Source organism: Dromiciops gliroides, chromosome 1 (genome assembly GCF_019393635.1).
Source record: "Dromiciops gliroides isolate mDroGli1 chromosome 1, mDroGli1.pri, whole genome shotgun sequence".
NCBI classification, from domain to species: Eukaryota; Metazoa; Chordata; class Mammalia; order Microbiotheria; family Microbiotheriidae; genus Dromiciops; species Dromiciops gliroides.
This window is the reverse complement of record NC_057861.1, coordinates 757,213,556-757,240,442: the sequence shown is the minus strand read 5'-3', so window position 1 is coordinate 757,240,442 and position 26,887 is coordinate 757,213,556. Positions and strand designations below refer to the sequence as shown.

Below are 26,887 nucleotides of genomic sequence, written 5' to 3'. Positions count from 1 at the left end.
GGAATGCCCTGACTCACAATCCCAGCAAAGCTTGTGAGCTCTTAGCTCAGTTGCCTGGTCTGGCCCGTTAGCTAGCGTGCTCCCTGGGAACCACCAGCAGGTGTTGCTCAAGGTACAGAGCTTCAGCACGCAGGCAGAGAGAGGGAAGGGAGGCAGGGAAGGAGGGGGCAGGCAGGCAGGCAGGCAGGCAGAGAGGTATGGAGGGAGGGAGTCAGAAAGGCTGGCTGCCTGTCTGAGGAGCCAATGGAATGAATGGACCTGCCTTGGGGGAAGAGGAGGGGGAGAAGGAGGAGGGGGAGGAGGAAGGAGGAGGTTAGGAACTGATAGCAGCAATACAGTGACAGAAGCCAGAGACCAGGCTGCCCAAAAGGAGAGGGAAATCAAGGCACCTGGGCATCGGATACTGCTCAGCCCAGGGTGAGGAACACTGAAGGTTTGAAGATCTGGCTTCTTTGCTGGTTTGCTTTAACCCTAAACACCCATTCTATGGAGGGTGTCATGGAGAGGAGAGGAGAGAAGGGGAGGGGACGGGGAGGGAGGGAGAGACCCCCCCGCCTTGTTTAAAGAAATAAGGCCATCTTGATTGGACCAAAAAATGAAATTGCGGCAGCTGCCATGGAACTCTCTCCTAGGCAGGCATCCATTGCTAGCTGCTGGGGACTGATATGAAGAGCAATTGAGAGAAGCAGTAGCCACAATATCTGGTGAGCTAGCCTCTGATTGACACAAGACCTTGTTCTAGCCCTGACTCTAGCAGTCATTGGCTGTGTTACCCTGTACTGGTAACAACTCACTCAGCTCTTTGAGGTTCCTCGGTTCTGTCATCAATAAGAACACTGGTCTTGGAGTCTGAAAGCCCTGAGTTCAAATCCAGCCTCAGACATTTAGTACTTGGATGGCCCGGGGCAATTCGCCCAACTTTCAGCCTCAGTTTCCTCATCTATGACTTGAGGATAACAATAGTGCCTGCCTCCCAGGCTTGTGGGACTCAAAGAAGATGGCAATTGTACCACATTGTGCAAATCGCAAAGCCCTAGATAAATGTTATTACTGAGTATCCCCTCTGTGCCCAAGGCAGCTCCAAAAGGTGAAATTGTAGAGCATTTGCCAATCCATACTGGTAAATTCCTTTCCTAAGAGTCCCCAAACTAATTTGGACACAAGTCCATTTTAAAAAGAAAGAAAAGAAGAGATAAGAAAGGAAGAGAAAGGAAAGGAAGAGAGGAGAGGACAGGACAGGACAGGACAGGATAGGACAGGACAGGACAGGAGGAAGAGAGGAGGAAAAGGAATGGAATACTTCCGAGCTCTTTTTGTCCCTCACCAAAGGTGGTTGAGTGTTTGGCCAGGTGTGGGGAACTCTTCCTGCAGTCATTCACACTTCTCTGTGTTCACTTTAAGGACCCTTATTTGATACAAGGTGAGATTGGTTAGGCATCCCAATTCGAGTCATCTAGAGTGCTAGACCTAGGTTCCAATACCACCTCTGAGTAATTTCATTTCCTTGAGCCTCAATGTCCCTTCCTATAAAATGGTCAGGGTTACCCATATTTGTAGCCCTAATAATTCTCTAGCAACAAGTTTAGAGGACTAGTATGATGCTGAGATAAGATAATGTACATAAAGTGTTTGCAAACTTTAGAGCACACTACAGATATCAACTGTCCAAAGTGTACATTCGTGCACACATACACTCATACACACATATACACACATCCACTGTCTTTGGTCAGTTGGGACCATCCTATCAAAAATTCCAGCCTGCCCTCAGCTGAAAAGGACCTGTTGAGACTATCTCATACAACAGAAGGCCAGGAGCCTCTGCATTTTGCTTGTGGGCACAGTGAAAAGTTTATTTTATGCAAGTTAAATCCTGCAAACAAAACAACATATCTGCTCATATGGCTCCCATTAGCTCCCAATTTTGCACATTTTATCTGGCTTGTGCTTCAAGGGCTTTCCTTGCACACAGGGCATTCAGCCCCTCAAAATTGTTACCCAGGTTTTCTGGCTTCTAGCTCAACCTGAGAAACTTCCCTCTTATTGTGAAAAGACTTCATCTCTCTGAATCTCATGGTATTAAAGTTCTGTTACCACAGAGAGGAGTGGGGGGAGGGGGGTAAGAAAGATACTTAGGAAGAATGATTTCTGAGTAGGACAAAAAAGGGAGAGGACTCCTTTTCCTAAGCCTGCCATGTCCCCAGGAACTGGGAGGGATTTTGTTTGGAAAACAGGAGGATTTATAAAATTGTTCCTGATTTTAAAAAGAAATGCTTCAGGAGGAGACTCTGAGTGTCCCAATCAAACTGTGGTCCTGGAGAGGGGGGAGGCAGACAAAGGACTCCCCAGTCCAAGAGGGACTTTGTATGGGCAGGCACACTTTGCAAATGTCTTTGAAATGAGTTTCTCTCTGAGTTTTGCCCTGCTAAAATGAGTTTCTCTGAAAGCAGGTCCATTTTTTTTTTTCAGTGAGTGCCCCAAGAATCCAGTCTGTAAACTGAGAGCTGAATGATTGAAGTGACCCCTCTGATTTGGAGAAGTAAAACTGAGTCTGGAAGGAGATGACTGTTTCCCCCCCCCCCCACCGTGTATGAGTAGTAGGAGAAAAGTTGTGAGCTGGTTCCTCAGTGTGGGATGCCTGTTCAGTTCTCATTTTCTCTAAATGGTATTCTATTAAAAGGCTGAAGATTCACTGGCTCCGTGTATCACCCAACAGTTTGTGTCATCTTAGACAAATAGGGTTTTCCATTAGATAATGAATTATGAGAGAAATATGTCTCACACTGGAAAAACCAGTCACTTGCTGATGTAATGCTAACCCTAACCAATCCCAAACAAAGCCCCAGCCCTCTTTAGTTTGAGTGGTACCAATGTGTGAGTGTACAAATCAGCAGTCTGCTATAAAGCTTCCCATTAGGAATACTACCAAGAAGCTCTTGCCTTCCTCTATCCCCATTCAAGGAGAGTGTGCTAGTGGGAGCATCGCAAACACTAAGGTAAATCTTTCCAACTTTTCTTGAGGGCCTGCCTATACCCCCAGAGCCACAAAATCCAAAGCTCCTTGGCTGCTGCTGTTGGGGGCAGCGGGGGGGGGGGGAGGGAGGAAGGAGCATTGCAAGTTATTGAGGATGATGCCACATGAAGTGAGCTTTGCAGGAAGGGATGGGGTGGGGGCTTGAGGTCCATCAAGCAGGTTAATGCTGAGTTTGCAATGGACCTGGGTTTGCTAGCACACCTCAGTCACCAGCAACAAATAAATGCACATGGGAGATGAGAAGGCTTGGGTTTTTCTTTCAGACTCCCATTCACAAACAATAAATCCAGGAAACACCCACCCACCCACAGACACCTATCGTAGGCCAAGTCGTGAGAAGGGATGATGTGGGGCTGCTGCAAGCAGGACTTATTTCCACTCCCTTCTAGTTCCCCCTGCCTGGCTTTCCTGCAGTCACTTAAACTTTTAGTACTCTTTCAGAATCACTTGTAAAACTTAATTGAATTACAATATGTTTGGGGCTTGTGTTTACGAGATTCCAAATATTTAAGTATATCATCTGAAGGATTATATTACACATATTATGTTTAGGAGAAGAGGACAGTGCAACTGCCTTCCACTCTGGCTCTTCTCCCCCTCCCACCTCTCCCCCCCCCCCAAAAAAAAAGGCAGGGGTGAGAAAGTGAATGCCTGACACATCCTGAGCAGTACCAGGGTCAGAACTGAGGGTAGCCGATCTCAAAGCACAAATGCAAGAGGGTGTTAATGGCAAGGAATGCCTTAGAAAGTGTTATTTTGGAAAGAGTGGGCTTTCTATATACTGCATCACACCATTGTTGATTGTTCATTTACCTCTCTCATTTGAACTTGTTTCCACAATTACCTTCCATCCCTCCCTGCTTAGATCTTATGCCCTCATTGTTTAGGGGAATTGGTGGTTAGATTTAGAAATGATTTTTTTCTACCACAATGATGCTGCTGAACTGTACTGCACGATACACACTGGGTACCAACATTTAAGCTGCCTACAGAAATAGAAAGGGTTTCTGTGTGGGAGAGGGAAGCCCACAGAGAGGCAGGTAGAGAGAGGGAGCTTCGAGAAACTTCTTCAGGATAAAAGAAAAGGGCAGAATAGAGCCAATAAAGGGAAGGCAGCCCAGGGCCAATAAGGACCCCCTCAGAAAGGTACTGTTTCCAAAAGTCTTGTTCATCTTTTATTTGGAAATGGAAATGAAAAAACAGAAAGATTTCTCTTCCATCTTTCTCCTCTGAGCAAGAAGAAACACACTAAAAGATAGGAGCCATTAAAGAACTGGGGGGGGGGAGGGGGGGAACCAAGTCGAAGAGTGGTCACATGATGAAGTAAACCATCCCACAGGATACCTCTCAGATTGGTTTCCCTACAGAACTAATTATTCAGGCAGAACTGCTCAGTGTATATAAAATAAAGTGGGAAAGAGCGAGTGAGTTTGGGGTTGGATCTGTGAATTGTGAAGACAGCTGTAAGCTTGTGTGTGTATGTGTGTGTGTGTGTGTGTGAGAGAGAGAGAGAGAGAGAGAGGAGATTCAAATAGCAGGCAATCCTGTACATGTCACATTAAGTGATTCTTCCCACTGTAGCCTCCTCTCTCTCCCTCCTCTCTCTCTCTCTCTCCTCTCTCTCTCCCTCCTCTCTCTCTCTCTCTCTCTCTCTCTCTCTCTCTCTCTCTCTCTCTCTCTCTCTCTCTCTCTCTCTCTCAATGCCCTGATGCATTTTGTACTTGGGAAATGTGTACTATATTCTATGACCCCAAACAAAAGTACCGTTCCTCTGTTGCCTTCAGATCCTTTGCCAGTGTTGATAACCCTGGACATTTAAATGTGAATGAATAGGAAAGAGGAACACCATCTTTTCAGTTTCATTCAGGGTCCAGCTCCTCTCCCCTTCCCCCATGCCCGCCCGCCCTCCCTCCCTCCTCCCCTAACTGCTTCCATCCCCTTTTTAGTCTCAAGCCTCTCACCTTCATAGCCAGGTGGCTGTCCAAGGTTTTAACAGGGGGATAGTGTCTTCCCCCCTCCAATCCAGTTGGTCTTGTTCCTTTAAACTTTTTTTTTAATTTAAAAGAAAAAAAAAACAGGAAGGAGAGATACAGTAGAAAAGAGGGAGGGCACCTTCGGAGGGAAAAAAATTCCCCTTACTTTAAAGTAGGGAGAGTTTAAAAAAAAAATGAGAATGGTGGTATTTGAAGAGAGGTGTGCGTTGGGGAGCAAGGAGCATAAGTGAGGCAGCCTGTCAGAATCTGGGCTGTTCCTCCCCCTCCCTACTCATACATAGCCTTTACTCACAGACAAAACTCCCTCCCTCTCTCATTCACTCACTCACTTCAGGCCAATCCGTCGTCCTCTCTCTCTCTCTCTCTCTCTCTCTCTCTCTCTCTCTCTCTCTCTCTCTCTCTCTCTCTCTCTCTCTCTCTCTCTCTCTCCCCCTCTCCCTCTCTCTCTCTCTCTCTCTCTCTCTCTCTCTCTCTCTCTCTCTCTCTCTCTCTCTCTCTCTCTCCCCCTCCCTCCCTCTCTCCCCCTCTGTCTCTGTCTGTCTGTCTCTCCCCCCTTCTCTCGCTCTCTCTCTCCCTCTATCCCACTCTGAGACAGTCAGAACTCTCCTCCCTGACAGCCACAGACGTCCAGCACTTACTGCATTCAGAGAGGGAAAGGATCTACAAACCAAACTTCACAGAAAACTTTTTGTTCTCGTTCCAGAGAATTTGCTGAAGAGAAGGAAAAAGAGCGAGAGAGAAAGAGAGAAGGAGAGAGAGGGGGAGAGAAAGAGAGAGAGAGCGAGCGCGCGGAGGAGAGAGAGAGCGAGAGAGAGAGCAAGCGAGCGAGCGAGCGAGCGAGCAACCCCAGCCCACTGCCTGCCGGAGGGAGGGGGCCAGGCTCCCCGGGCTTTTAAAAAAAAGCGAATCACCCCAGCTCGGGCGGCCAGCATGCCTGGGCTCTCGCTGAGAGGCTTTCTTTTGGCACTCTGCTGGATCCGAGTCAGGAGCTCCCCTACGCCAGGCTCGGAGGGCGCCAGCCCCGGCCCCGTCCCGGAGTGCCCGTCCTGTGCCCTCAGCAGCCTGCCCAAGGAGATACCCAGCTCCCAGCCCGAGATGGTAGAAGCCGTCAAGAAACACATCCTGAACATGTTGCACTTGAAGAAGCGACCCGACGTCACCCAGCCGGTGCCCAAGGCGGCCCTGCTCAATGCCATCAAAAAACTGCATGTTGGCAAGGTGGGTGAGAACGGGTACGTGGAGATCGAGGACGACATTGGGCGCCGGGCCGAGATGAATGAGCTCCTGGAGCAAACCTCCGAGATCATCACCTTCGCCGAGTCAGGTGGGTGCCTGCCGTTTCGCCCCCGTGGCTCCCCACCCGCACCACATTGCACTTGAGATGAGTGCCCTTCCCTAAGCTCTGGCACTCCTGGGCTGGGCAGGCAGGGAGACAGGGGTGGGTCGCTTGGACACAGGACGGAGCAGACCCTCAGGCTGCATCGGTCGCTGCGTTTGGCCGTGGCTGAGAAGGCAGGGGTGGGTAGCCTGGCCACAGGACTGAGCAGGACCTGGGCGGGCTGCATCGCTCGCTGCCCTTGGCCGAGGTTGGGCAGCCTGGGCACGGGACGAAGTAGAACCTGCAGGCTGCATCAGTCTCTGTCCCTGGCGGTGACTGGGCCGACAGGAAGAGGTGAGCAGCCTGGGCACAGAACCGAACGGGACCTGTGTGGGCGGCATCACCGACTGCCCTTGGCCGTGGCTGGCCAGCTAGGGAGGCAGAGGTGGGCAGTCTGGGCACAGGACTGACCAGGCCCTGGGGACTGCTTCAGCGACTCTCCGCTGGGACTGCGTCGGGGTGTGGGGTGTCTTCTCTGTTAACACTTCCTAACTCAGACAGACCCGACGGGGGTGGGAGGTGGGGGTGGGTAGAGGGTAGGGGTGTCTGACTAGCCCTCCAGAGCTGAGAGTCAGGCTGCTCAGGCTTCCCGCAAGCTGTAGGTGCCTGGAGAGTGGGGAGATGGGAGCGTTCGATTCCCGCTCCCAGCTTAGCGGTCTAGGGGGGAGCAGGGTGGAGGCCAGCCCCACTGAGCGGGAGCCGGGAGCCGGGAGCCGGGAGCCGCGGAGCCGCGGAGCCTCGGAGCCGCGGAGCGGATCTGCTCAGGGCCGGGGGCCAGAACTCCGTGTGGCGTGGCCGCATCCGCTTGTTTTTATTTTCTGTAGGGGGGTGGGGGAGGAGGAGAGGCAGAAAGAAAGAGGAGAAAAAAGTGTTTGAAAGCTGAGGTGCCGCCGCCGCCGCCGGGATGGTCTGAAGGGAGAAAAAGCCCCGGGATGCTGACTGACGGACGGACGGACGGACTGACGGACGGAGGGAGACAGGCAGACAGACAGACCGAAGGAGGCGATCAAAGGGACAGACAGACCGCAGGCGGAGGGACAGACAGACGGACAGGCAGGATGTGTGTCGCTCGCTGTGTATCTCTCTTGGTAGCACACCCTGGGCGTTAGCTGGGGAGGGCTGGGGGCAGGCGCACTTGCTGTCAGCTCCCTCTGAGCTGGCATTCACATGGGTAACATTTGTAACACTGACTTTTGCCCTCTGAACCAAAAAAAGAAAGCAGGGGAAAAAAGAGGCTTGTTCTCTGTGAAGTTTCGGAGAGGCTGTCCCTGCCAAAGAATGCAACCTTGCTGGTCACTTGCAGATCCTCTTCGGGCCCTGGTTCACAGGGTCCCAGAGACGCAGAGCTTGGGCAGGGCAGAAGGGGGCTCCCCTGGTGCCTGCTTGCCGCCGAAGGGAGAAAATACCTGGCCCAAGCTAGTGCCTGGGAGGAGGGCAGGAGAAGGCTGGGCTTTGCAAGCACACCCAGAAAAGGAACAGTTTGTTCCGCCGGGACCCCACCGCTGAAGGGCTTTCCCCCACTCGCCAGAACTACGGGGCGAACAATCCTGGTTTGGTGGTGGAGCACTTCTGAGAAGTTGGCCACCATAATCCAGCAGTACTGAGGACTTTTCAGCCCTAAAAACCTGTTGACTCAGAAGTCCTGTTTGCAAGAAAGCCATGCCAGGTCAGGAAGTGTACAGTCCCTGCTGCCCTCAGTCCACTTCAGCATCACACATTCCCTAGCTCTGACTCCCTCCATACTTAGTGTTGGCTAGGGACTCCCCACAATTCTTTTCTACCAAATGAATTTGGGGGCAAGTAGTCAGTGCTTATCATGGTAAGCCATGTTGCCTGACAGCCTAGTGCCTAAGTCCCCTGTTACAAAGAAATGTGGTGGATATTTTTATCTACCTTTTAGGGCACCTGACCAATACATTGTACCTCCTCATCAATTGCCTTTATCCTTTGGTACCACATGGCCAATGACAGCAGTGCCTTTGACTACTAGCTGGCTGATGATTTGACTTGCTCTTGGGTCCCTGGCCCCTTTAGGGACAACTGGAAGAGAGGGGCTTCTACCATCTAAACTGAGACAAACTTGGTGGCAGAGCATAGCACCTCCTGAAATGGGCCTTGGCCTGGGCCCCACATTTGCTCCTTTACTCTCCTGTTGTCCATCCTCCCTCAACTTTCTGCCTTTTCCTCCCAGTCAAGACAGCTTTCTTCTCTGACTCACAACAGGCCTTGTCTGTACTACCTGCTAAGCAGTGAGTTTGAAGGAAATAGAGCTAGGAAATAAAGAGTTAAATGAATCATACATTGTCTAGAGTTGAGCCTTGTAATGGAAAGCTCTTGTCTGCTTGATTTGGAGATGGGAGTGTGTGTGTGTGGGGGGGGGAGGATTAGTGGGGCTTTGGGAACAGGCCTGTGGCAAAGTTTTGTTGTTTTTTGTTTTGTTTTGTTTTAACCAACCTCCCCCTATAAGAATAAGAGCATTTCATCCTCTTCCAATAGTGTAAACTTTGCCACCAAAGAAGGAACTGTGTCTCTAGGGCAGGGGTTCTTAACTTGGGTAGTGAGAACTTTTTTTAAAATTTTTGTTTTTTAAAAGTTTGATTACTGCATTTTAATCTCCTTTTGTATTCCTGTGGATTTTATGTATTTTAAAACCTTCTGAAAAGGGGTCCACAGACTTCACCAGACCGCCAGGGGGGTCATCTGACCCACATTAAGAAACCCTTGACCTAAAGACAGTGTGGAATTGGGCAGGACCAGGTGGCCTTGGGGCTGCCAATTTTTCTCCAATGACGATAGAGTAGAAAATCTATAGAGATGGACAATAGGGAGATGGGACTTGCCCAATGGTGCCACCTACAGAATATCATCCAGGACTGAGGGATCCCCAGAGTTCATCAGAAGGACTCCCTCGCTAAGGTATTTTCTCTAGCACAAAGCTGAGCCGCTGCAGTGCCCCACCTCACACCCTGCTGTACCTGGGCACACCGGGCATCATCCTTGTCTACAGAGTTCATGTTTGCCCGTTGCTTTGTCATTTGCTTCCCAGGGCACAGTGTAGATGGAAGGGTGCCAAGGTGAGGCCCCAGAAGCCTACTGCTGAAGCACCCATACCGCTGCCATTCTTAGCAGGTGGCGTGCTTTTGCCCGGTTTTACCTGCCGGCTGGCTTTTTTCAGGCTAATGACAAGCAGTAGGGAGACAGCTGTGCAGATCCAGCCCTTGATCCCCATTTCTTCCATTCAGTAATAAATGTTCTCCTTACTCAATGAGCCAGGGTCCCACGTGGAGCCTAGGTGAGCTCTCAGGCTGGTTGGGACCCCTCCCCCCCCCACTTCAGAGGATGATCTCCAGGGCTTGTCCCGTTTTCAGAGAGCTGGTTGAGAGAGAGGAAGGTGTGTGGGGGGCGGGGGGAGAGCCTCACTCTGCCTGGCAGGTGGCTCCCTCTAGTTTTGCAAATGTTGCTATGGGGAGGGGGCGGGGAGAGGGATAGTGTTGTTTTATTAAAGAAGGGAACTTCTTAGTCAGTGAACTGTTAAGCTTTGGGATGCTGCCCAGGCCAGAGGATGAAGCTGGCAACTTTGCTAGCAAGGGCTAGGTGACCGACTCAGAGCAGCCCCCAGGCAGCAGGGAGGAGGAGGGGAGAGATAACTAGGAAGGAAAGGAGAGGAGAAATCTGAAACCTCCCTGCTGGAGAAAGTGCCGTAGCTGCCGGAGGAGGAGGTCCCTGGAATCCTGGAGTCTGGAGGGTATTGTTTGTTGAGGGCTTGGGGGAGGTCGGAGCCGCTGATTGATTCCTTACCTAGAGACACAACCTCTGTTTGGAGCTCAGGCTGTGCTGGGCACTGAGCGCAGGAAGGCAAGCTGTGGGGGTCACCCAGTTCTCTTTGCCTAGGAGAAGGGACAGGCCACAAGAGGGCGCATTCCAAAGACTTTTGCATCATGCCTGCTAGCAGCTTGCCCCCAGAGCCCCGTTAGTCTCCTCCTAGAAGCCATTGCCAGATGGTCAGAGGGCTGAGCTCCCAAAAGGGAGAACTCCCCCCAAGAGGAGTGCTCAGCAGAACCTGAACGACCTGCCATGTTAGAACTCAAGCAGTCCCAGCCCATTACTGTAAAGGAAAGGGACGCTGAGGCCCCTGCTCAGGCCCCCTTCAGTGCAGAGGAGACCCTGGGAGACGGACTTTGGAGGCAGTGGTGAGGGCAGGGGGGGGGGGAGAAGATAACGCTTCACATGGACATAGGGGAATGACCAGCTCCTGATTAGAAAGACAAATGAAGCAGACAAACTGGGAAATGTGACCTAATTGCCAAAAGGCATCAGCTGCCCCCAGAAATATCTTCCTTCCTTCTCTGGGTTGGTGCAGCCTCCCTAGCAGGTTCCAGAAGTTTCCCAAGTGTCATAAACAATAGTGAAGGACTCTAGAGGGGAATGTGTGTGTGTGTGTGTGTGTGCCCATGCATATGGAAGGAGATTTATTTAGAACCTTGTAGGAGCTTGGTCATTTCTGGCACCTTTGTACCTCCTCATCAATTGGCATTACCCCATGGACAATGACAGTAGTGCCTTTGACCACTGGCTGACTAATGAGTTAGTCCTCCCCCCCCCTCGCCCCACCCCCTTAGCAAAGGAGGGAAGGGCCAGATCAGGAATCTAGTGACTTTGCTGCTTTCAGGTTAGATGGATGGATGGATGGATTTTTGGCTGGCTATATATATATCTATATATCTATATATCTATATCTATATCTATATCTATATCTATATCTATATCTATATCTATATCTATATCTATATCTATATCTATATCTATATCTATATCTATATCTATATCTATATCTATATCTATATCTATATCTATATATAGAATGTAGATGATCATGCTCAGCTTCTGTGCATTTAGGGAGGTGGGTGCCATGCCTTTGAAGCAACTTCCTATGGAAAATGGTGTTTCTCAGTGCTTCTCTCCGTGTGCTTTGGGACTCCAAGCCAGGCTTGTATCATGATTCAGAGCACTTTCCATCCCCAAAGTAAACAAGGCTTCCTAGCTGGCCTATCTTTCTTTAGGTCCCAGGTCAAAAGTATGAAAGTTGGAGGTGCTTTGGGAAGTTCTCAAACTTCAGCATTGAGGAGGCTCCTAAATAGGACGGGGTTTTTAGGCCAAAGTTAGGAATTCCTCTTGCCAAGGGGTTAGAGGGGGAGAGGGAGGGGGAGGTTATTCACAGAAGGGACATCCTTCCTGACTCCCTTCCCCCTCTCAATATTCAAATCCAGATCTTGGAGGCTCTGGGTCTTTCTAGAAGTTCCACTTTCAAAAGGAAACAAGGGGGGCAGCTAGGTGGTGCAGTGGATAGAGCACCAGCCCTGGAGTCAGGAGTACCTGAATTCAAATCCAGCCTCAGACACTTAACACTTACTAGCTGTGTGACCCTGGGCAAGTCACTTAACCCCCAATTGCCTCACTAAAAAAAAAAAAGGAAACAAGGGGCAAAGTTTACCAGATCAATGAGCCTTTCTGGGTGCCCTTGAGTTCTCCCCACACACTCCCCTGGTCTTCTGTGAGTCCCCTTCTAGGGGAGGGGATTGCAGGGGCCCACGTGTGAGACATCTCATGGGCCTCAGCATCCTTGGTGAAAGCCTCACTCTCTGTAAATGATAACTTTGTCAGCCCCTGATCTACCTCTTCACAAGCTCTAAGAGCCAGAATGGAAATGCAAGTTCCAGAGGCTGGGGAGGCTTTTCCCCTTCTTTTCCACATGAGTTTAAATCCTCTCTATAAAGAACAAGAATCGCTCCCCCACCCCATTCACCCTGAAAGCTTAAGTGCTTACTATCATGAAGGAAGGAGCGTAGCTCATCGGCCCACCCCCAACAGTTGTGGTGTTGGAAGGGTCAGTGCAGAGCAAGGATTTAAAGCCCTTTGCAAATACTTGCCGGCCAGTGGCCATCAATGTCACTTTTATTTCTTGGTCTGCCTGGGATTGTAGCTGGATAGACTCTCCCAGTGTGAAGAGTCCCTGCACTGACAAGTATGGTCAGCTCCTCTAGTAGAGTCTTTGAGATATGCCTGGAGACTCGGAGATAGCCCACATCAGGGGAGGACCTCAGCTCAGAGCATCCTGAACTCCAAAGCCTCTGGCCCCTGGGTGCACCCCAGGGCCTCCCGATTGTCCTTCTCATTCTTCTCATTGTATAGTGTTTTTCTCAATGGATTTCAGATGGAAAGGGTCCTGGGACTGGTTGCTATTCTGCTAGTGTTATTTTATGCTTAATGTTTAGCACACTGTCGCACACTTGGATCAAATAATTGTTTATGCTGATGAATATCTTGTTCTCATTTTCTGTTATTAACATTTTTGATTTGAGTGAACCTCTGTGGCACAATGAGGGAGTGGGTAGGTCCCTGGCCTTGACATCTGTGAGCTGAGGCGAGTCTCTGAGCTGCTCTGCCTCGGTTTCCTTGTCTATAAAATAGGAATCATAATAGCATCTACCTCACTAAGTTGTGAGGACCCCACAGAATAAATGGGGCAAAGCACTGATGTAAATGCTAATGATTATTATTCAGTGTTACCTGCTCTATGACCCACCATGAGGAAGTTACTTCTTAGAACCTGTTTCCTCATTTATAGAATGTCAGGTCCCTTCTAGCCCCCAGTCTGGGATCCCAGAATAAGGAGCTGCCCATGAGGCGCTAGTGGGATGGGTGGAGAACCTATGCTTTGTGGCCTTAGGAAGATGCCACTGCCAGGGGCACCAAGGAGCCAAGAGGCTTGTCCCAGGTTCTCCTTCTTGGTCCTTAGACAGCAGGTGGCACAGGCCAGAGATATGCCTTATTAGCCCAGTGATCTGAGTTCAAGTGCCTCACCTTACATATACTGTCTCTGTGACCCCAGGAAAGTCTATAAAGGTGTCAGGTATCAGAGGAATGGATGACCTGTGTCAGTGAGATCATCAGTCTGGACCAAAGCCCAAAATGCATTAGTATTCCATGGAGAAGAACCTTTGTTGGATGGGAGGAAGTGAATGGGACTAAAAATGCTAGTGTGTGTGTGTGTGTGTGTGTGTGTGTGTGTCTGTGAGAGACAGAGACAGAGACAGAGAGAGAGAGAGAGAGAGAGAGAGATTCATTCCAGATCTGGACACTGGCCTTTCTTTCCACCTTCTTCCCTCAGCAGAAATGATGGAACCACAGAGTGTTAGGTACCAGTCTCCCCTCTCCCAGGTTTTTCCTGAGACCCTCTGCTCTCCCATCCTTTACTGCTGGGTCTCCCTTCTAGACTCCCTTCAGCCTTCGAGTGTTCACCTGTGCCTGGGGCCTCTGCTCTAACTTCCTCCCTTGAGGAAGCCCAAAGCAGCAGCCAGCTCCCCTCCCCCCACCTTCCCGCGTGGGTCTTCCCTGACTGGTGACTCAGCCAGTGGCAGAGATGAACAGAGCAGGCTCATGAGAAAGGGGGATGGCTTTGGTTATGAGGCCTGCCTCCTAGATCAACCAGGGGCTGGGGAAAAATAGCAAAGGGAGTGAGGAGGGGAAGCTAATCAAAGAGTGGGCACCTGAAGGGAGGCCCAGGCCAGCCCAGATCCCAGATTACTGCTCTCATATCTCTCCCAAGAGAGACAGGAGAGAGGAGGAGGAAGAGGAGGAGGAGAAGAAAGAGGAGGGGGAGAAATGACCTGGGAGTAGTAACAATCCTCCCAACTCCCCCATCTCCACCTGTGTGTGCTCTTCCCAACTTGGGCAAGGAGGCTGTGAAGGGAGTGGGGGCAGGGTGGGGAGCCTGTACCTCTTGGGCTTATGGGCCAAGAAAGGTGGTACTGAAGTCACTGAGAGAGCCCTGAGCAAGCCCCAAGCTCAGTGAGGCTGGCAGAGGTGAGATCGAGAGCTGGATTGGAAGAGAAAAGGATGAAAGCAGAGAGCTTCCCCATTCCTGCTGGGCTGTTGCCCTTCCAGAGGCTGCTTAATCCATTTTGTCTTTTTTCAATACATTAACAAGTTCAGTGGGGTCTCTCTCTCTCTCTCTCTCTCTCTCTCTCTCTCTCTCTCTCTCTCTCTCTCTCTCTCTCTCTGTCTGTCTCTCTTTCCCTTCCCCCTTCCCTTTCCCCCTTTCATCCCCCTCTTGTCCCTCCACTCCTCCATCCCTTTATCTCTTCCTATCTTCTCTCTTTCTCTCTCCTCTCTCCTCTCTCTCTGTCTCTCTGTCTCTGTCTCTCCTCTTTCTCTCTCCTCTCCTCTCTCTCTTTTTCTCTTTCCCTTCCCCCTTCTCTTTCCCCCCTCATCCCCCTCTTGTCCCTCCACCCCTCCATCCCTTCATCTCTTCCTGTCTTCTCTGTCTCTCCTCTCTCTCTGTCTCTCTGTGTCTCTCTCTCCTCTCTCTGTCTCTGTCTCTCCCCTCTCTGTCTCTGTTTCTCTGTCTCTCTTTTGGGAAGCAGTGGGAAGGACCAAAGCCTGACAAAATGGAATTCATGTATTCATGGCAGCATAAATTTCAGCTAGAAGGTTCCCTGGGGCTTATCCAGTAGGCTCTGATAACTGCTGCCCCTCCCCTTCCCATTTTACAGATAAGGCCACTGAGTCCCCAAGAGACAAAGTACCTTGGGCTTGGTCCTCCAGAAAAAGGGGAGGGGGTCAGCCTCATAGCCCCTGACTGGCCCTTGTGCCTTTTCCACTCTCCTCTTCCACCCTCTAAATGGGCATCAGAAAACATCTGTCCTCCATTATTATGGCTGGTAGAAAACTTGGAAAAAAAGGTACCTGTAGATAAGGCAGACATGAGAAAGCTGGGAGTCCCTCTGGTCCCCTTTCTCCTGGGCTTTGTGGCCACAGCTTTTTTCATGAAAAGGCACCTCTGGCTTTTGTGACTTGTTTCCTTGGATGTTGGTTGTTGTTTTTCTTCCCTGAGAAAATTCTCTGGATTATATTCTAGAGCAATTGCAGAAATGGAGTCCAGGCTCCAGAACTGACAGGGGAGGGGGATCTTTGGAGGGGATAGTCCAACTGTCAGAAATAGGAGGGGGAGAAACCCACGGGAGGTGCTGCGGGCTGGCTGTGCTGCTGCTGAAATGGGCATCCGAATGGGGAGTGGGGGGAGGGTCAAAGCGCAGGGAGGACTGGGAGAGGAGAGGGGGGAGGGCGCTGCCGGGTCCTCAGTGCAGGAGAGGCTGGAAGGGCTCAGCCCCTTCCCATCCAGCACTCTTCCCACATTCCTGGTCTCCGTGATGCACAGACATCACTTGCTTTCCAGTCCAGCTGCCTGTCGGAGGGGAGGGGGTGCTGTGATCTCCTCTTAACTGAACAAGCAGTTGGTGGAGGGCAGAGAGGTCACAGGCTGGCATCCAGGCCCTGCAACACTCCCGAGTGTGGCCGAACCAGACTGAAATGCTGCTGGGAACACAGATCGGGTGAATAAGCAGTTTTTAAAGTCAGTCTGTGCCCCTCCCCAGGAGCTTCCTGTCCAGTGGAGAAGCTCCCACACTGCACTGGGCACTGGCCTCCAATGAAACTTGGGTTTAAATCCTGCCTCTCCTTCTCACTACCTTGTGTGACACTGGGCAAGGTTCTGAATTTCCCTGGGCCTCTGTTTTCTCCCCTGAAAGGGATGGCTTAGATGCAATGACCACCGAGGTCCCCTTGATCTCTAGAGCTATGGACTTGGAGCTTCTGGATCTAGCACCAGACAGAGGCCAGACCATCCTTGTGGTATATTCGGCAGGTCAAAGCGGAACCTGCATCTGCTCTCTCTTGCTCCACTTAGGGCATCACTACCGTCCTACTGCACTCTGTGGGAGGCAATGCCACTCAACAGCATGGGAGCCAGAGGGCTTGGAATCAAACCCAGACTCGACCACTGACTAAGCTGAGTGGTCTTAGATAAGTCACTTCTCAGGCTAAGGGCCATCTTCCAGCTCTAAGCCTATGATCCTGGAGCTCTCTAACAACCCTGAGAGGTAGCTGCCCCCCAGCTAACAGATAAGAAGACTAAGATTCCTGGAGGGCATGTTCCTACTCTGCCAACCTGCCGCTTCTCAGGGAGACTGGGTTCTGCCAGGCCCATCTCCTGATCCCTGACCCCAAGCCTGCCCCCAGTGCTCTTTTCCAGGGCTGGCAGCAGCAAAGTCTGTGGGAATGAGCTGACAAACCAGGTGCCCTTTCCCATCTTGGGGAGCTATTTTGATGCTCTCGATTTCCTAGAGAAACCAAGCTGAGCCACCGAGTGCCCTTTGGCTGCTGTTGGAGCCGTTCCTGTGTCTGGGCCTGCCCCCTGACAGCCTGAAGTTGTTTGGGTTCCAGAGGCAGGCCTGGGCATACAGAGGGGAGCTTGGTAGCCCTGCTCTGGGCAGTGCTGGCATTTCCACATCAGGGGGGCAGGCCTGTAAGTGGGGATCCGCTCACAGGCTCCTCTGTCCTTGGCATTGGGCAGACCAGACCATTTATTGGTCTATTGAAGGTGTTTTGTTCTTGCTTCATCCTAGACCAGGGAGCTCAGCCTTTTGGGCTCTCCTTTACTTTGTGGAAGAACCCTTGTGTAGTGCTCCCCAAGAGGAGAGGGACACTGATTCTTGTAAGCAGCCTGTGACCCAGCAGCAGAGGCAGCTGCTCACTCCCTGACTCTCCCTACCCACTTCAATGAGACTGTAAGGCAGACCATGGTTTTCATTTGGTCTGGCCCCCAGGAGAGGCCCAATTCCCCCCCACCAGAATTATACAGGACTGAGAGTGTTAAAAAGGGATGAAATCCACCATTCGCATAGGGGAGAGTGAATCCGGCCAGATGTGCAGGATCATAACCATTGCCATGCACAGAGTCCTGAATGGGGTTCATTTTCTGTGAGCTGGAAAGGCTACATGGGGTGCAGAGGTTGGGAGTGGGGGCCGTGGCCTTCTTATCCTCCATTTTTTATATGGAGGCATACAAATGTTGCTTGAATACCCTCCCAAAGGCTGGCAAGCACCCTGCCTGCCCTCTCTGGCTACATTTAGTGTTGATTTAGCTGTGTGTGTGGTGCAGATTGCCACCCCTACCCTAGGAGAATGTAAGGCCCTTGAGGGCAGAGATAGTGCCTTATTTCATCTTTGTCTTCTCCCTGGTGCCCAGTCCAGTGCCTGGCAATGCCCCAAATTCTTGTTGGACTAAAATAGTTGGAATCTCATCGAATACACAGACCAAAACAGGTACAAAGGCACATTGAAACCCACAGAGGATGAGGCTGGCAGAACACTTCCCTCACAACAACTGAGGAGTAGACAGTACCAAATGTGTGTATGAGCAAACTGAGGCTAAATGCTTAACTATGAGTCTCCAGCCAGCATCGGAGGCAAGAGTCAAGCTGGCGTCCCTCTTGAATTCAAGCCCTTTGTTGTTAGTTCTACCACAATGGTTCTCAAACACTGTGTATTAGAACCCATCAAGAGGCTTAAAAATGATTGAGGACCCCCTCCCCAAAAGCTTTCATTGATGTGGGATCTAGCTAGCATTTATTGACTGTATTATAAATTAGAATATTTTAATAAAATTATGACCATAAAACCTTAGGGATGCCCAAAGATCTCCAGGACAGGCTTAGAAAATCACATCTCTATGGTATATTACTCCGACTGTGCTCCTGGACACAAGTCTGCATTCTGTGAAGGCATGTGTAGTATGTGTACATGCTATATACATGTGTGTTTTATATAGCCACATATTTTATGTGTGTCAAGTGGGCACCCATGCAATGCATGTGCAGAGCACACATGCATATTATGCATGTAACTACAAAGATGGGCATCCCATATCTAAGTGTGTAGAAATGCATGCAAGCAGCATCATGTACATAGTACACATAGATGTATATACTCCTCTTTACAAATACACACACTATAAAAGGCCACATGGACACACGATGCTCTTCTGATATCTGGCTCTATGCATAGGTTGTATTTGCATGTGGGTGGGGGTTAGACATGGTCTACACCTAGGGTTTCAATGTTGTGACAAGTGCCTGATATCCAGATCTCTGACTCATAGAGTCTGCTGGGGTTGTTGTGGGTATGACTGGTCCAAGGTCACCCAGGGAAGATTAGGTCCAAGGTGGGATTGGAACCTGGCTGCTTCAGACTAAAACATCAGTGCTCCAACCATTGGACCACACACAACCTGGCAGGCAGAGAGAGGCATGTGTGAAGGAGGGCATTTGTATTGAAGGAAAACTCTGAAGTGGTCACAATGGGGTGGGTCTTCAGGAACATGACTTCTGAGCAATGCTCAGTTCCTGAGAGAGCGTCTGGACAGAAAGACAGGACAGAAATCAAAAATGTCCTCATGGCTCTGGGGTTTGGTCAGGATCTATGTGCTCCCACATGCATGTGTGTGGCATGCCCATGGTTGTTTAAAGAATGGAGAGCTCTACTTTACCCATTGTTGGGGAGCAGAGCTAGCGTCAGAGGCCTGGGTTTGGGTCCCAGCCCTTTTTTCTTTACTATTTTATTTTCCCCCCAGTTATATGTAAAAACAAAATTTTAGCAATCTTTTAAAAAACTTCTTGAGTTCCAAATTCTCTCTCTCTCCCTCCCTCCCCCATCCCCCTTTACTCCCTAGGACCCTGGACAAATCTTTCCACCTCTCTTTGGGGCTTTGGGTTCCTTTTTTTGTTTTAGAATGTGTTGGTTGCCCTCAAGTGATCCCCAAGGTTTGTTCAAACTGTCGATCAATCGTCCTGTGGTCTTGCTCAGTTCAGTGACCAGATCCAAGTGTTTGTCCTAACTGGTCTCCCCCTCTCTTCTTGTGCTGTTTCCCATGCAGGCACTCCGAGGAAGACGCTACACTTTGAGATTTCCAAAGAAGGGAGTGACCTCTCTGTGGTAGAGCGTGCCGAAATATGGCTCTTCTTGAAAGTCCCTAAGGCGAACCGTACCAGGACCAAAGTAACCATCCGCCTCTACCAGAACCAGAGGCAATCTCAGAGCAGCTTGGACGGGGCAGACGAGGCTGAGGAGGGTGAGAAGAGCGAGCTGCTGATTTCTGAAAAGGCAGTCGATGCCCGCAAGAGCACATGGCACATCTTCCCGGTCTCCAGCAGCATACAGCGCCTATTGGACCAGGGCAAGAGCTCCCTGGATGTGCGGATTGCCTGTGACCAGTGCCAGGAGACAGGGGCCAACCTAGTGCTGTCGGGCAAGAAGAAGAAGAAGGAGGAGGAAGGAGAAGGCAAAAAGAAGGAGGCTGGAGAAGGTGGGGCTGGAGGAGATGAAGAGAAAGAGCAGACCCACAGACCCTTCCTCATGATGCAAGCCCGTCAGTCTGAGGACCACCCGCACCGCCGTCGCCGCCGGGGCTTGGAGTGTGATGGCAAGGTCAACATTTGCTGCAAAAAACAGTTTTTTGTCAGCTTCAAGGACATTGGTTGGAATGACTGGATCATAGCACCCACCGGCTATCACGCCAACTACTGCGAGGGGGAGTGCCCCAGCCATATAGCGGGCACTTCGGGCTCATCCTTGTCCTTCCACTCCACCGTCATCAACCACTACCGCATGAGGGGGCACAGCCCCTTTTCCAACCTCAAGTCATGTTGTGTGCCCACCAAACTGCGGCCAATGTCCATGCTGTACTATGACGATGGCCAGAATATCATCAAGAAAGACATTCAGAACATGATAGTTGAGGAGTGTGGCTGCTCCTAAGCCCTCTCCTGCCCCTGGGGCTGGGGGGTGACAGACAGACACAGGAGATGGTGAGAGGGCAATGAATGACAAGAAACAAGAGCCTCCTTTGGGGCAGAGTTTCTCCATGAAACTTTGAAATTAAATCAACTGAAGACTGAAGGAAAAATGCAGATCATCATTAGCCTGGGTTCAGAGAAGAAGCAAGTGAGCAGGGGGCTGTGGAGGGGAGAAAGAGGAGGGAATCCCCCTTCCTCCCTTCTTCCTAAGGAGATCAAACTGGCCACCTTGGTAGGGGACACACACAGCCTCCACCCCTTGTTCCCTCTCAGTGCAAGCCCTGACTTGTCAGTCCCATGGATCCCCACCATTTCCAAGAGCATCCAGAAAGCCACGGAGTGGAACATTCCCAGGGACTTTTGCCCTGATTTGCCAAGGCCATAAGGCATGTCTATATGCCTGTATGATGTATACATATATCTGTGTGTATATACACACAGATATATGTATAGATCTCTGAGCAAATGAGTGCATGTGCCCAGTGAGAGCACATCGATGTCTGCACACACTGCCTATGGCGTGATGAGCCTGGGAAGAAAAGGATAATGTGTTGTGCAAGGGGTCACACCTTTTCTGCATTACTTTGGGGAGAGAGAGAGAGAGAGAGAGAGAGAGAGAGAGAGAGAGAGAGAGAGAGAGAGAGAGAGAGAGAGAGAGAGGACGGACAAGAATGTGGGAAAAATGAGAGAACAAAGGAAGGAAACATACCAAGTAACATTTCGTTAAGGTGCTCATGATTCTAGAACTATGCAACCTAATTGGTTTGAAACTGTTTACCTGAGAGAGAACAAAAAGAAAGACTTTTTTTTTTGTATTGGAAGTAACATGATTAATTTTTTTTTTTTTGCTTCAAGGAGAGATACTTGAAAGGAACACTGTTTGATCCAAACAGTTCTATCTTTTGTAAATGTTGTTGTTATTGTTGTTGTTTATTGTTTACTATTTGCACTATGATGGTGTTTGACCTGTCTAATCCTTATTTAACAAGTATTTTCGGGGGTGGGGGGTGGGAGGTGAAGAGCTGCACTTAATGTGAGCTATAGAAGAACTGCTAGCGCACACAAAATAGCTATTTTTATTATTATAATTATAATTATTGTTATTATTATTTTGTACCTTACAAATGAATAGACACGTACACCAAAGACATTTGTGTGAGCCTTTAAACAGTCTGTTTGTGATGGGGATCATTCCGAGGAAACAGGTCAGGCATCCCGTGCTAGGGTGAGTGAGGCCAATGGGAGCGAGCGGGCAAGCGAGAGCGGGCGAGTGAGAGCGTACAGAGGAAGACCTTCCACCTTCACCTGGCCGGGAACCAGGGGACATTTCTTGCTGGACGTGTAGTAGTTGTACACTGTTGGAAATCAGATTCATGAAACGGTATATGTGTGTGCACACCTGTCCATCTGTGTGTGTGCAAGTAATATGCACTCACATGTGTGTGCATGTACAATACACCCAAACCAACATGCACACTTGTGTATACATGGCCCACACATACAAACACATGTGTGCATGTATACCTATGTTGTATCCTGTCCACGTATATTTTCAGAACTTCAGGCTGTCATTTTTAATGTTCCTAAAATAATGAATGTTTGTGTGCAAAACACAGTATTTTTAAAGAGGGTATGCTTTTATTTTTGCTTTCTCTTTGGATTGTGTGGGAATCCATTGAACATTTGGATTGAAGCTGAGCTTGAAATGCCAGTGACTCTTCGGGAAGGCCCTCTCTAAAGTCACGTGGGATCCCCTGCCTCCTCTTCGTTCTTCTTTCCCCCAGCTGACCCCCAGCTGTCAGCCCCTACAGGTGAAAATGGGGAAGCTTTGATATCTAGAATCTTTGGTCAATGGCAGCTTTCAATTACAAATATGCTCTTAGAGACTTGCCAGGCTCTCTGGAAACAACTGGGTCATGAAAAACCTGAAAGCCAATGATCACTGGTGTTGGTTAAAGGATTCCTGTAGAATTTTCTCTTGGTCAAGCTGTCCAAAAAGTCAGGATAAGAAGAGAAAAATTAGGTGGAGAGAAGGAAGAAAGGAGGCAGGAGTTTAATCCCTTAATTTTTTATTTGTATCTTCAGCCAAAACTCTATGTATGTGAGAAAGAGTGTGTGTGTGTGTGTGTTTGTGTGTGTGTGTGTACACGCGTGTGTGTTGTGTTGCCTGCCTGTGTTTCTATGTATTAACTGAAATGCAAAAAAAGAAAAAAAAAACTTTTGTTTTATAAATATCAAAGTCCGTGATTATAGCTAAGTTTTCTTTAATTTATTCCACAATATTTAGCTTGCCTAATACCGCTATGGGTTATTCATGTATGTGCTTTTTTTATACAGATATAATTTTATAGACTTGTTTGCATCTTGCAAAAAGAAAATAATCTTGGAATAATTTGCTAATAATTGGGTAAAAATTAAATTCATCACTAAAATGTCTTGTAAAATGCGAAGGCTTTCCAAACCTTGTCAATCTGTAGGATTATTTATCTATGTATGTATATATAAATTCACAGACATATACAGATGCATATAGTCCTATGCATATGTACATACATTACACAAATATGGATGTGTGTGCACATTCATACAAACACATTGGGGTCTCGAGCAACAATGGGGAAGAAACAAAACCTGACCAAGGATTGAGCAGCTGTCCTTGTAAAGTCTGTGCAGTAACTGTACCCTCACACTTGTTGGCAGGGAAGGTAAGACCATTGTGTCTGTGTGGGAGCAAGGCCAGTGGGTATCAAAGAACCAAGGGTCAGAAACAGGCAGGGCTTCTGAGCTATTCCCCATTTCTCTTTGTTAGGACATCTCTGCCAGGTCAGGGTTGAGCAGGAGAGAGGGCAAGACTCAGTTTCATTGCCAGTGTTCCAATTGAAGGGTTTGGGATCTGCCTCAATGATAGTGCTGAAGACATTCAAATGAGGCAAGATGAAACCAGTTCCATTTAGTTCCAAGGGCAGAGGGAGTTCCAGAATAAGTGGGCAAGGCTGGGGCCTGTGTCCTTCATTAGGGACCAAGGGGAGAAAATAGGAGGGAGAAAAGGAAGCTGGTACTGGATTATGCGTTTCTAAATTGAAGAGCTCATCTCCCAATTTAACTAAACACAATCCTTGAAGTTATCCGACAAGTGAAGTTGGGGTTGATTGGTGGCTAATATAACAGGAAACAAAAAGAAATGAAAACCTATTGGATTTGAATTTTCAAACTAAAACTCGACAACAGTAGACACACATACTTTTGGGATGACAATTGACATCATTTGGGTTTACACACTCACACACACACACACACACACACACATGTACATTTGAATTTGATTTAATTAAATTGGTGTTTCCACAGGCTAACTCAAATTAGAACTCTTCACCCTTTTGGAGATATTTTGGTGGAGGAGATACATGAGGTTCCATGCTTGTGATAACCTTCTTAGATAGCCATTTTCTAAGTATGAGTCCAGTTGGGTTTATTCAGTTTGGTTAAAGCTGAACTTGGCTTTTCTTGAAGCTGTCTTCACTGTTTTCCTTCAGACCCTTTCTGAAAATTAGATCTATGAGTAGATCACATAACACACACCTTTATGTGTTTGTGTGTCTATGCATAGGCATATGCATATGCATATGTATGTATGTATGTATATACATATATTACACACATATATCCTCATGCATATGTGGGTATGTATACTCAAACCACTGTTCTATATGTTAAACACATACATCTATCTGTTGTTGTAGTTCACCTTTCTCATAGGGAACAAAAATTTGTAGGAACCCAATGAAATCAATCTGATGCCTTGAAAAATCTTTTGCATCCAATGCCTATATAAGAAAACAGAGAGATGATGTTGGGGAATGTGGTTGTTATCTGTGATTGTTTTGCTTGAGTTCCCTTAAAAGTATAGTCAAGCCTTTTTCAGACACTGACTTTAGATCTCTTTGCTGGAAAAATGTAACTATTGATTTGGGATCGAATCCATGCTCCTTTCCCCAGAGGCTCACCTGGGCTCTCCTGAGAGTGAAAGGAAGTTTGTACTCCTTTGGTACATTGACAAGGGGGCTAGATCCTCTCTCAGGGCTTGGGTTCAAATCTTGAGTGTCCTCTTGCTACATGTGTGACTTTGAACAAGTTACTGTTTTTCTCTCTTCTCCATCAGTTTACTCATCTGTAAAATGAAGTTGGACTAGCCTGCCTCTGAGGACTCTTCTTGATTCCAATCTATGATCCTAAAAGGTATGAGCTGGAATCTCTACCCACTCTGAGGTTCCAATTTGTACTGAACTTGGATTCCAATCATCCAGCTCCTTGTAAATGCCTTCCTCTCTGTGGGCCTCCTGGCATCCCTATTCTTTGATGTCAAAAAAAATGAGTCACCCCAAAACCTACACATAAAATGAAAACTTGAAGATGTGGGCAGGAGGGCTGGGGGAGGGAGTTGTATAGGTTTAAATTAAACCCTGTATCTTGGAGGAGCTGTTGTGTAGGTCAAAGAAAATGAATGGTTAGAAGTCCCCATTTCCATGGGCAGAAACAAATACTGCTTGGGCTATATTTGCTCACTCGCTTGCTCTTTCTTTTGGATTTCAAGTGAATATTATTTTTTTCTGGATTCATCCCCTCCTTTATTTCTCCCCTCTATTTAAATGCTTGGAAAACAAGATATTGACAATGGTTTAACTATTTTTCTTTAAAAAAGAAATGTAATCTGAAAGCCAAGTTATCCTAAAGCCTGTTTGGTTTAAACATGCTTGTGCTCTGTGGTTGCTGTTATTTTATTTTGTCTGTTTGTTTGGTTTGGGGGCCTGGGCATCCCCCTAGCAGTGCTTTAACTAATTCAAGTTGTTAATTTATATGAGTGCATTTCAACTATGTCAATGGTTTCTGAATATTTATTGTATAGAAGGACTGGTCATTTTTTTATTTACAATATGTTTAAAGAGATAACAGTGTGATATGTTTTCATCTGTTTATTGTAGAAGTTATTTATTTTCATGGCATTCCATCTGATGTTCGGATATTTGGAAGACATGCAATCTCTACTTTGTACATTTAGGGGACAATATTCATCAGCTCCTGATAGCTTCTTTGCCTTATGTTAAATAAAAAAGACCTGTTTGGCCTTTATTGTTTATTCGTATTTCTATCTTAACTGTTATGATTGGTTTCTCATGGATATTGGGGTGTATGTAACCAGAGGCATTGGTAAGACAGGGAGGGGGGAGGGGATAGAGAGAAAGTGAGAGGGGGGAGGCCAGAGGGAGGGAGAGAGAAAGAGAGAGAGAGAGAGAGAGAGAGAGAGAGAGAGAGAGAGAGAGAGAGAGAGTATTGAGTATGAATGAGAAAGAATGATAGGATGAAAAGGAGGAGAGAACATATTAGAGAAAGGAAGAGAGCAAATGAGAATCAAGAATTGAGAAAATGATTGGAAAAGTGAGGGAAATGGAATCAAAGGAAGGAAGGAAGACAATGAATAAGAGTATGAGAAGAAATCAAATGGAACATGGGAGGGAGACACACAGACAAGAGAGCATACAACATGCTATTTGGAGAAAATGTTCTCTAGAACAAGTGAGGTTGGGACTATCTTTGCACTGGGCCATTTGGAGAAATATGCTAAATCAGTTTAGGCCAGGGATGGCTTTGTTTGCTTCATTTTTAAAATTCTTGCCCTTTTTCTAAAACAACAATGGGAACAACACAAGATAATTACATGATTAGTAAACAAAAGCTATTTTCCTGAGCATTCTGTGATTGTAGCTTTATACAAGTGGCTGGATGGGAAATTGAGAATACAAAGCAAAACAATAAGACAGAAGGGTTTCCAGCCCCACTGTATCCTTAGGGAGTTAGAAATTACTCCTCCCAGTTGCTGGAAGTAAAATTGTTCCCAGTATGACAAGTTTAGGGTGAAGTTTGGAGCTGCTGGGCCAGGAGTTATTAGAAGTCCCCAGAATCTTCCATGGAGAAGACTATTTTCTACCTAATTGTTCTTCTCATGGAGGTGATCTGATATGAAGAAATAAGCCTCTTCTTGTCTCCATTATTTCACCCAGATAAATATTTTCTTAAGATGCTGATTGGTGGGCGGCTAGGTGGCACAGTGGATAGAGCACCGGCCCTGGAGTCAGGAGGACCTGAGTTCAAATCTGGCCTCAGACACTTGACACTTACTAGCTGTGTGACCTTGGGCAAGTCACTTAACCCAAATTGCTGCACTAAAATAAATAAATAAATAAAAAATGATGCTGATTGGTCATGGGGAAGAGGCATAGTTCAGAAGCTCCGTACCTGGTTCCCTCAACAGGAGGATAGTATTCTCCTGGTGTCCTTGGCTCCCTCTCTTCTGTTTGGGCATCTTACCTGTAACCCTCACCTGGCAGAGGGGTAGCTGGCTTCAGTATAGGCCAGGGGTTCAGAGCAAAGCCCATCAGCCACCAGGGCTTGAACGTATGACTCAAGCCCTTAAACAAAGTCCTTAGAACCAATTGAGTAGATCCAGACTGAAAACCTGACCAATTAACTGAATTGTTCTTTTCTTCACCAAATCCCCTTCTGACCATATTCTCCTGCCCTTCAATGTCTCCTTCCACATCCCTCCATCTCAACCTTCATCTTCCATCCAGTCTCCCGAGCCCAGTCTCTTTCCTCTTTTCTCAGTCATTATGTGGAAGTTAAGCAGATTAATGGGGCACTCTCCTCTGCCCTTCATGCTCATGGTCCCTCTTCTCCACCCACCCTTTGCACTATTATGTAGCCAACACCATCCACCTTTTGGTAGGAGCATGAC

General features: G+C 48.2%; 1 protein-coding gene across 1 annotated transcript; it reads left to right on the top strand.

The window, feature by feature from the left end:
• Nucleotides 1–5,547: 5,547 nt before the first annotated feature.
• INHBA (inhibin subunit beta A) lies at nucleotides 5,548–25,205 on the top strand. The gene is made up of 2 exons (XM_043979023.1): nucleotides 5,548–6,352; nucleotides 19,179–25,205. The coding sequence occupies exons 1-2, from the start codon at nucleotides 5,959–5,961 to the stop codon at nucleotides 20,057–20,059; spliced, it is 1,275 nt and encodes a 424-aa protein (XP_043834958.1). The 5' UTR covers nucleotides 5,548–5,958; the 3' UTR covers nucleotides 20,060–25,205.
• The last annotated feature ends 1,682 nt before the right edge of the window (nucleotides 25,206–26,887 follow it).

Bases quoted from the DNA above. Each gene is read 5' to 3' on its own strand.
- INHBA (XM_043979023.1), top strand. From the start codon at position 5,959: ATGCCTGGGCTCTCGCTGAGAGGCTTTCTTTTGGCACTCTGCTGGATC. The intron at 6,353-19,178 runs GTGGGTGCCTGC...TTTCCCATGCAG, and splicing joins CATCACCTTCGCCGAGTCAG to GCACTCCGAGGAAGACGCTA.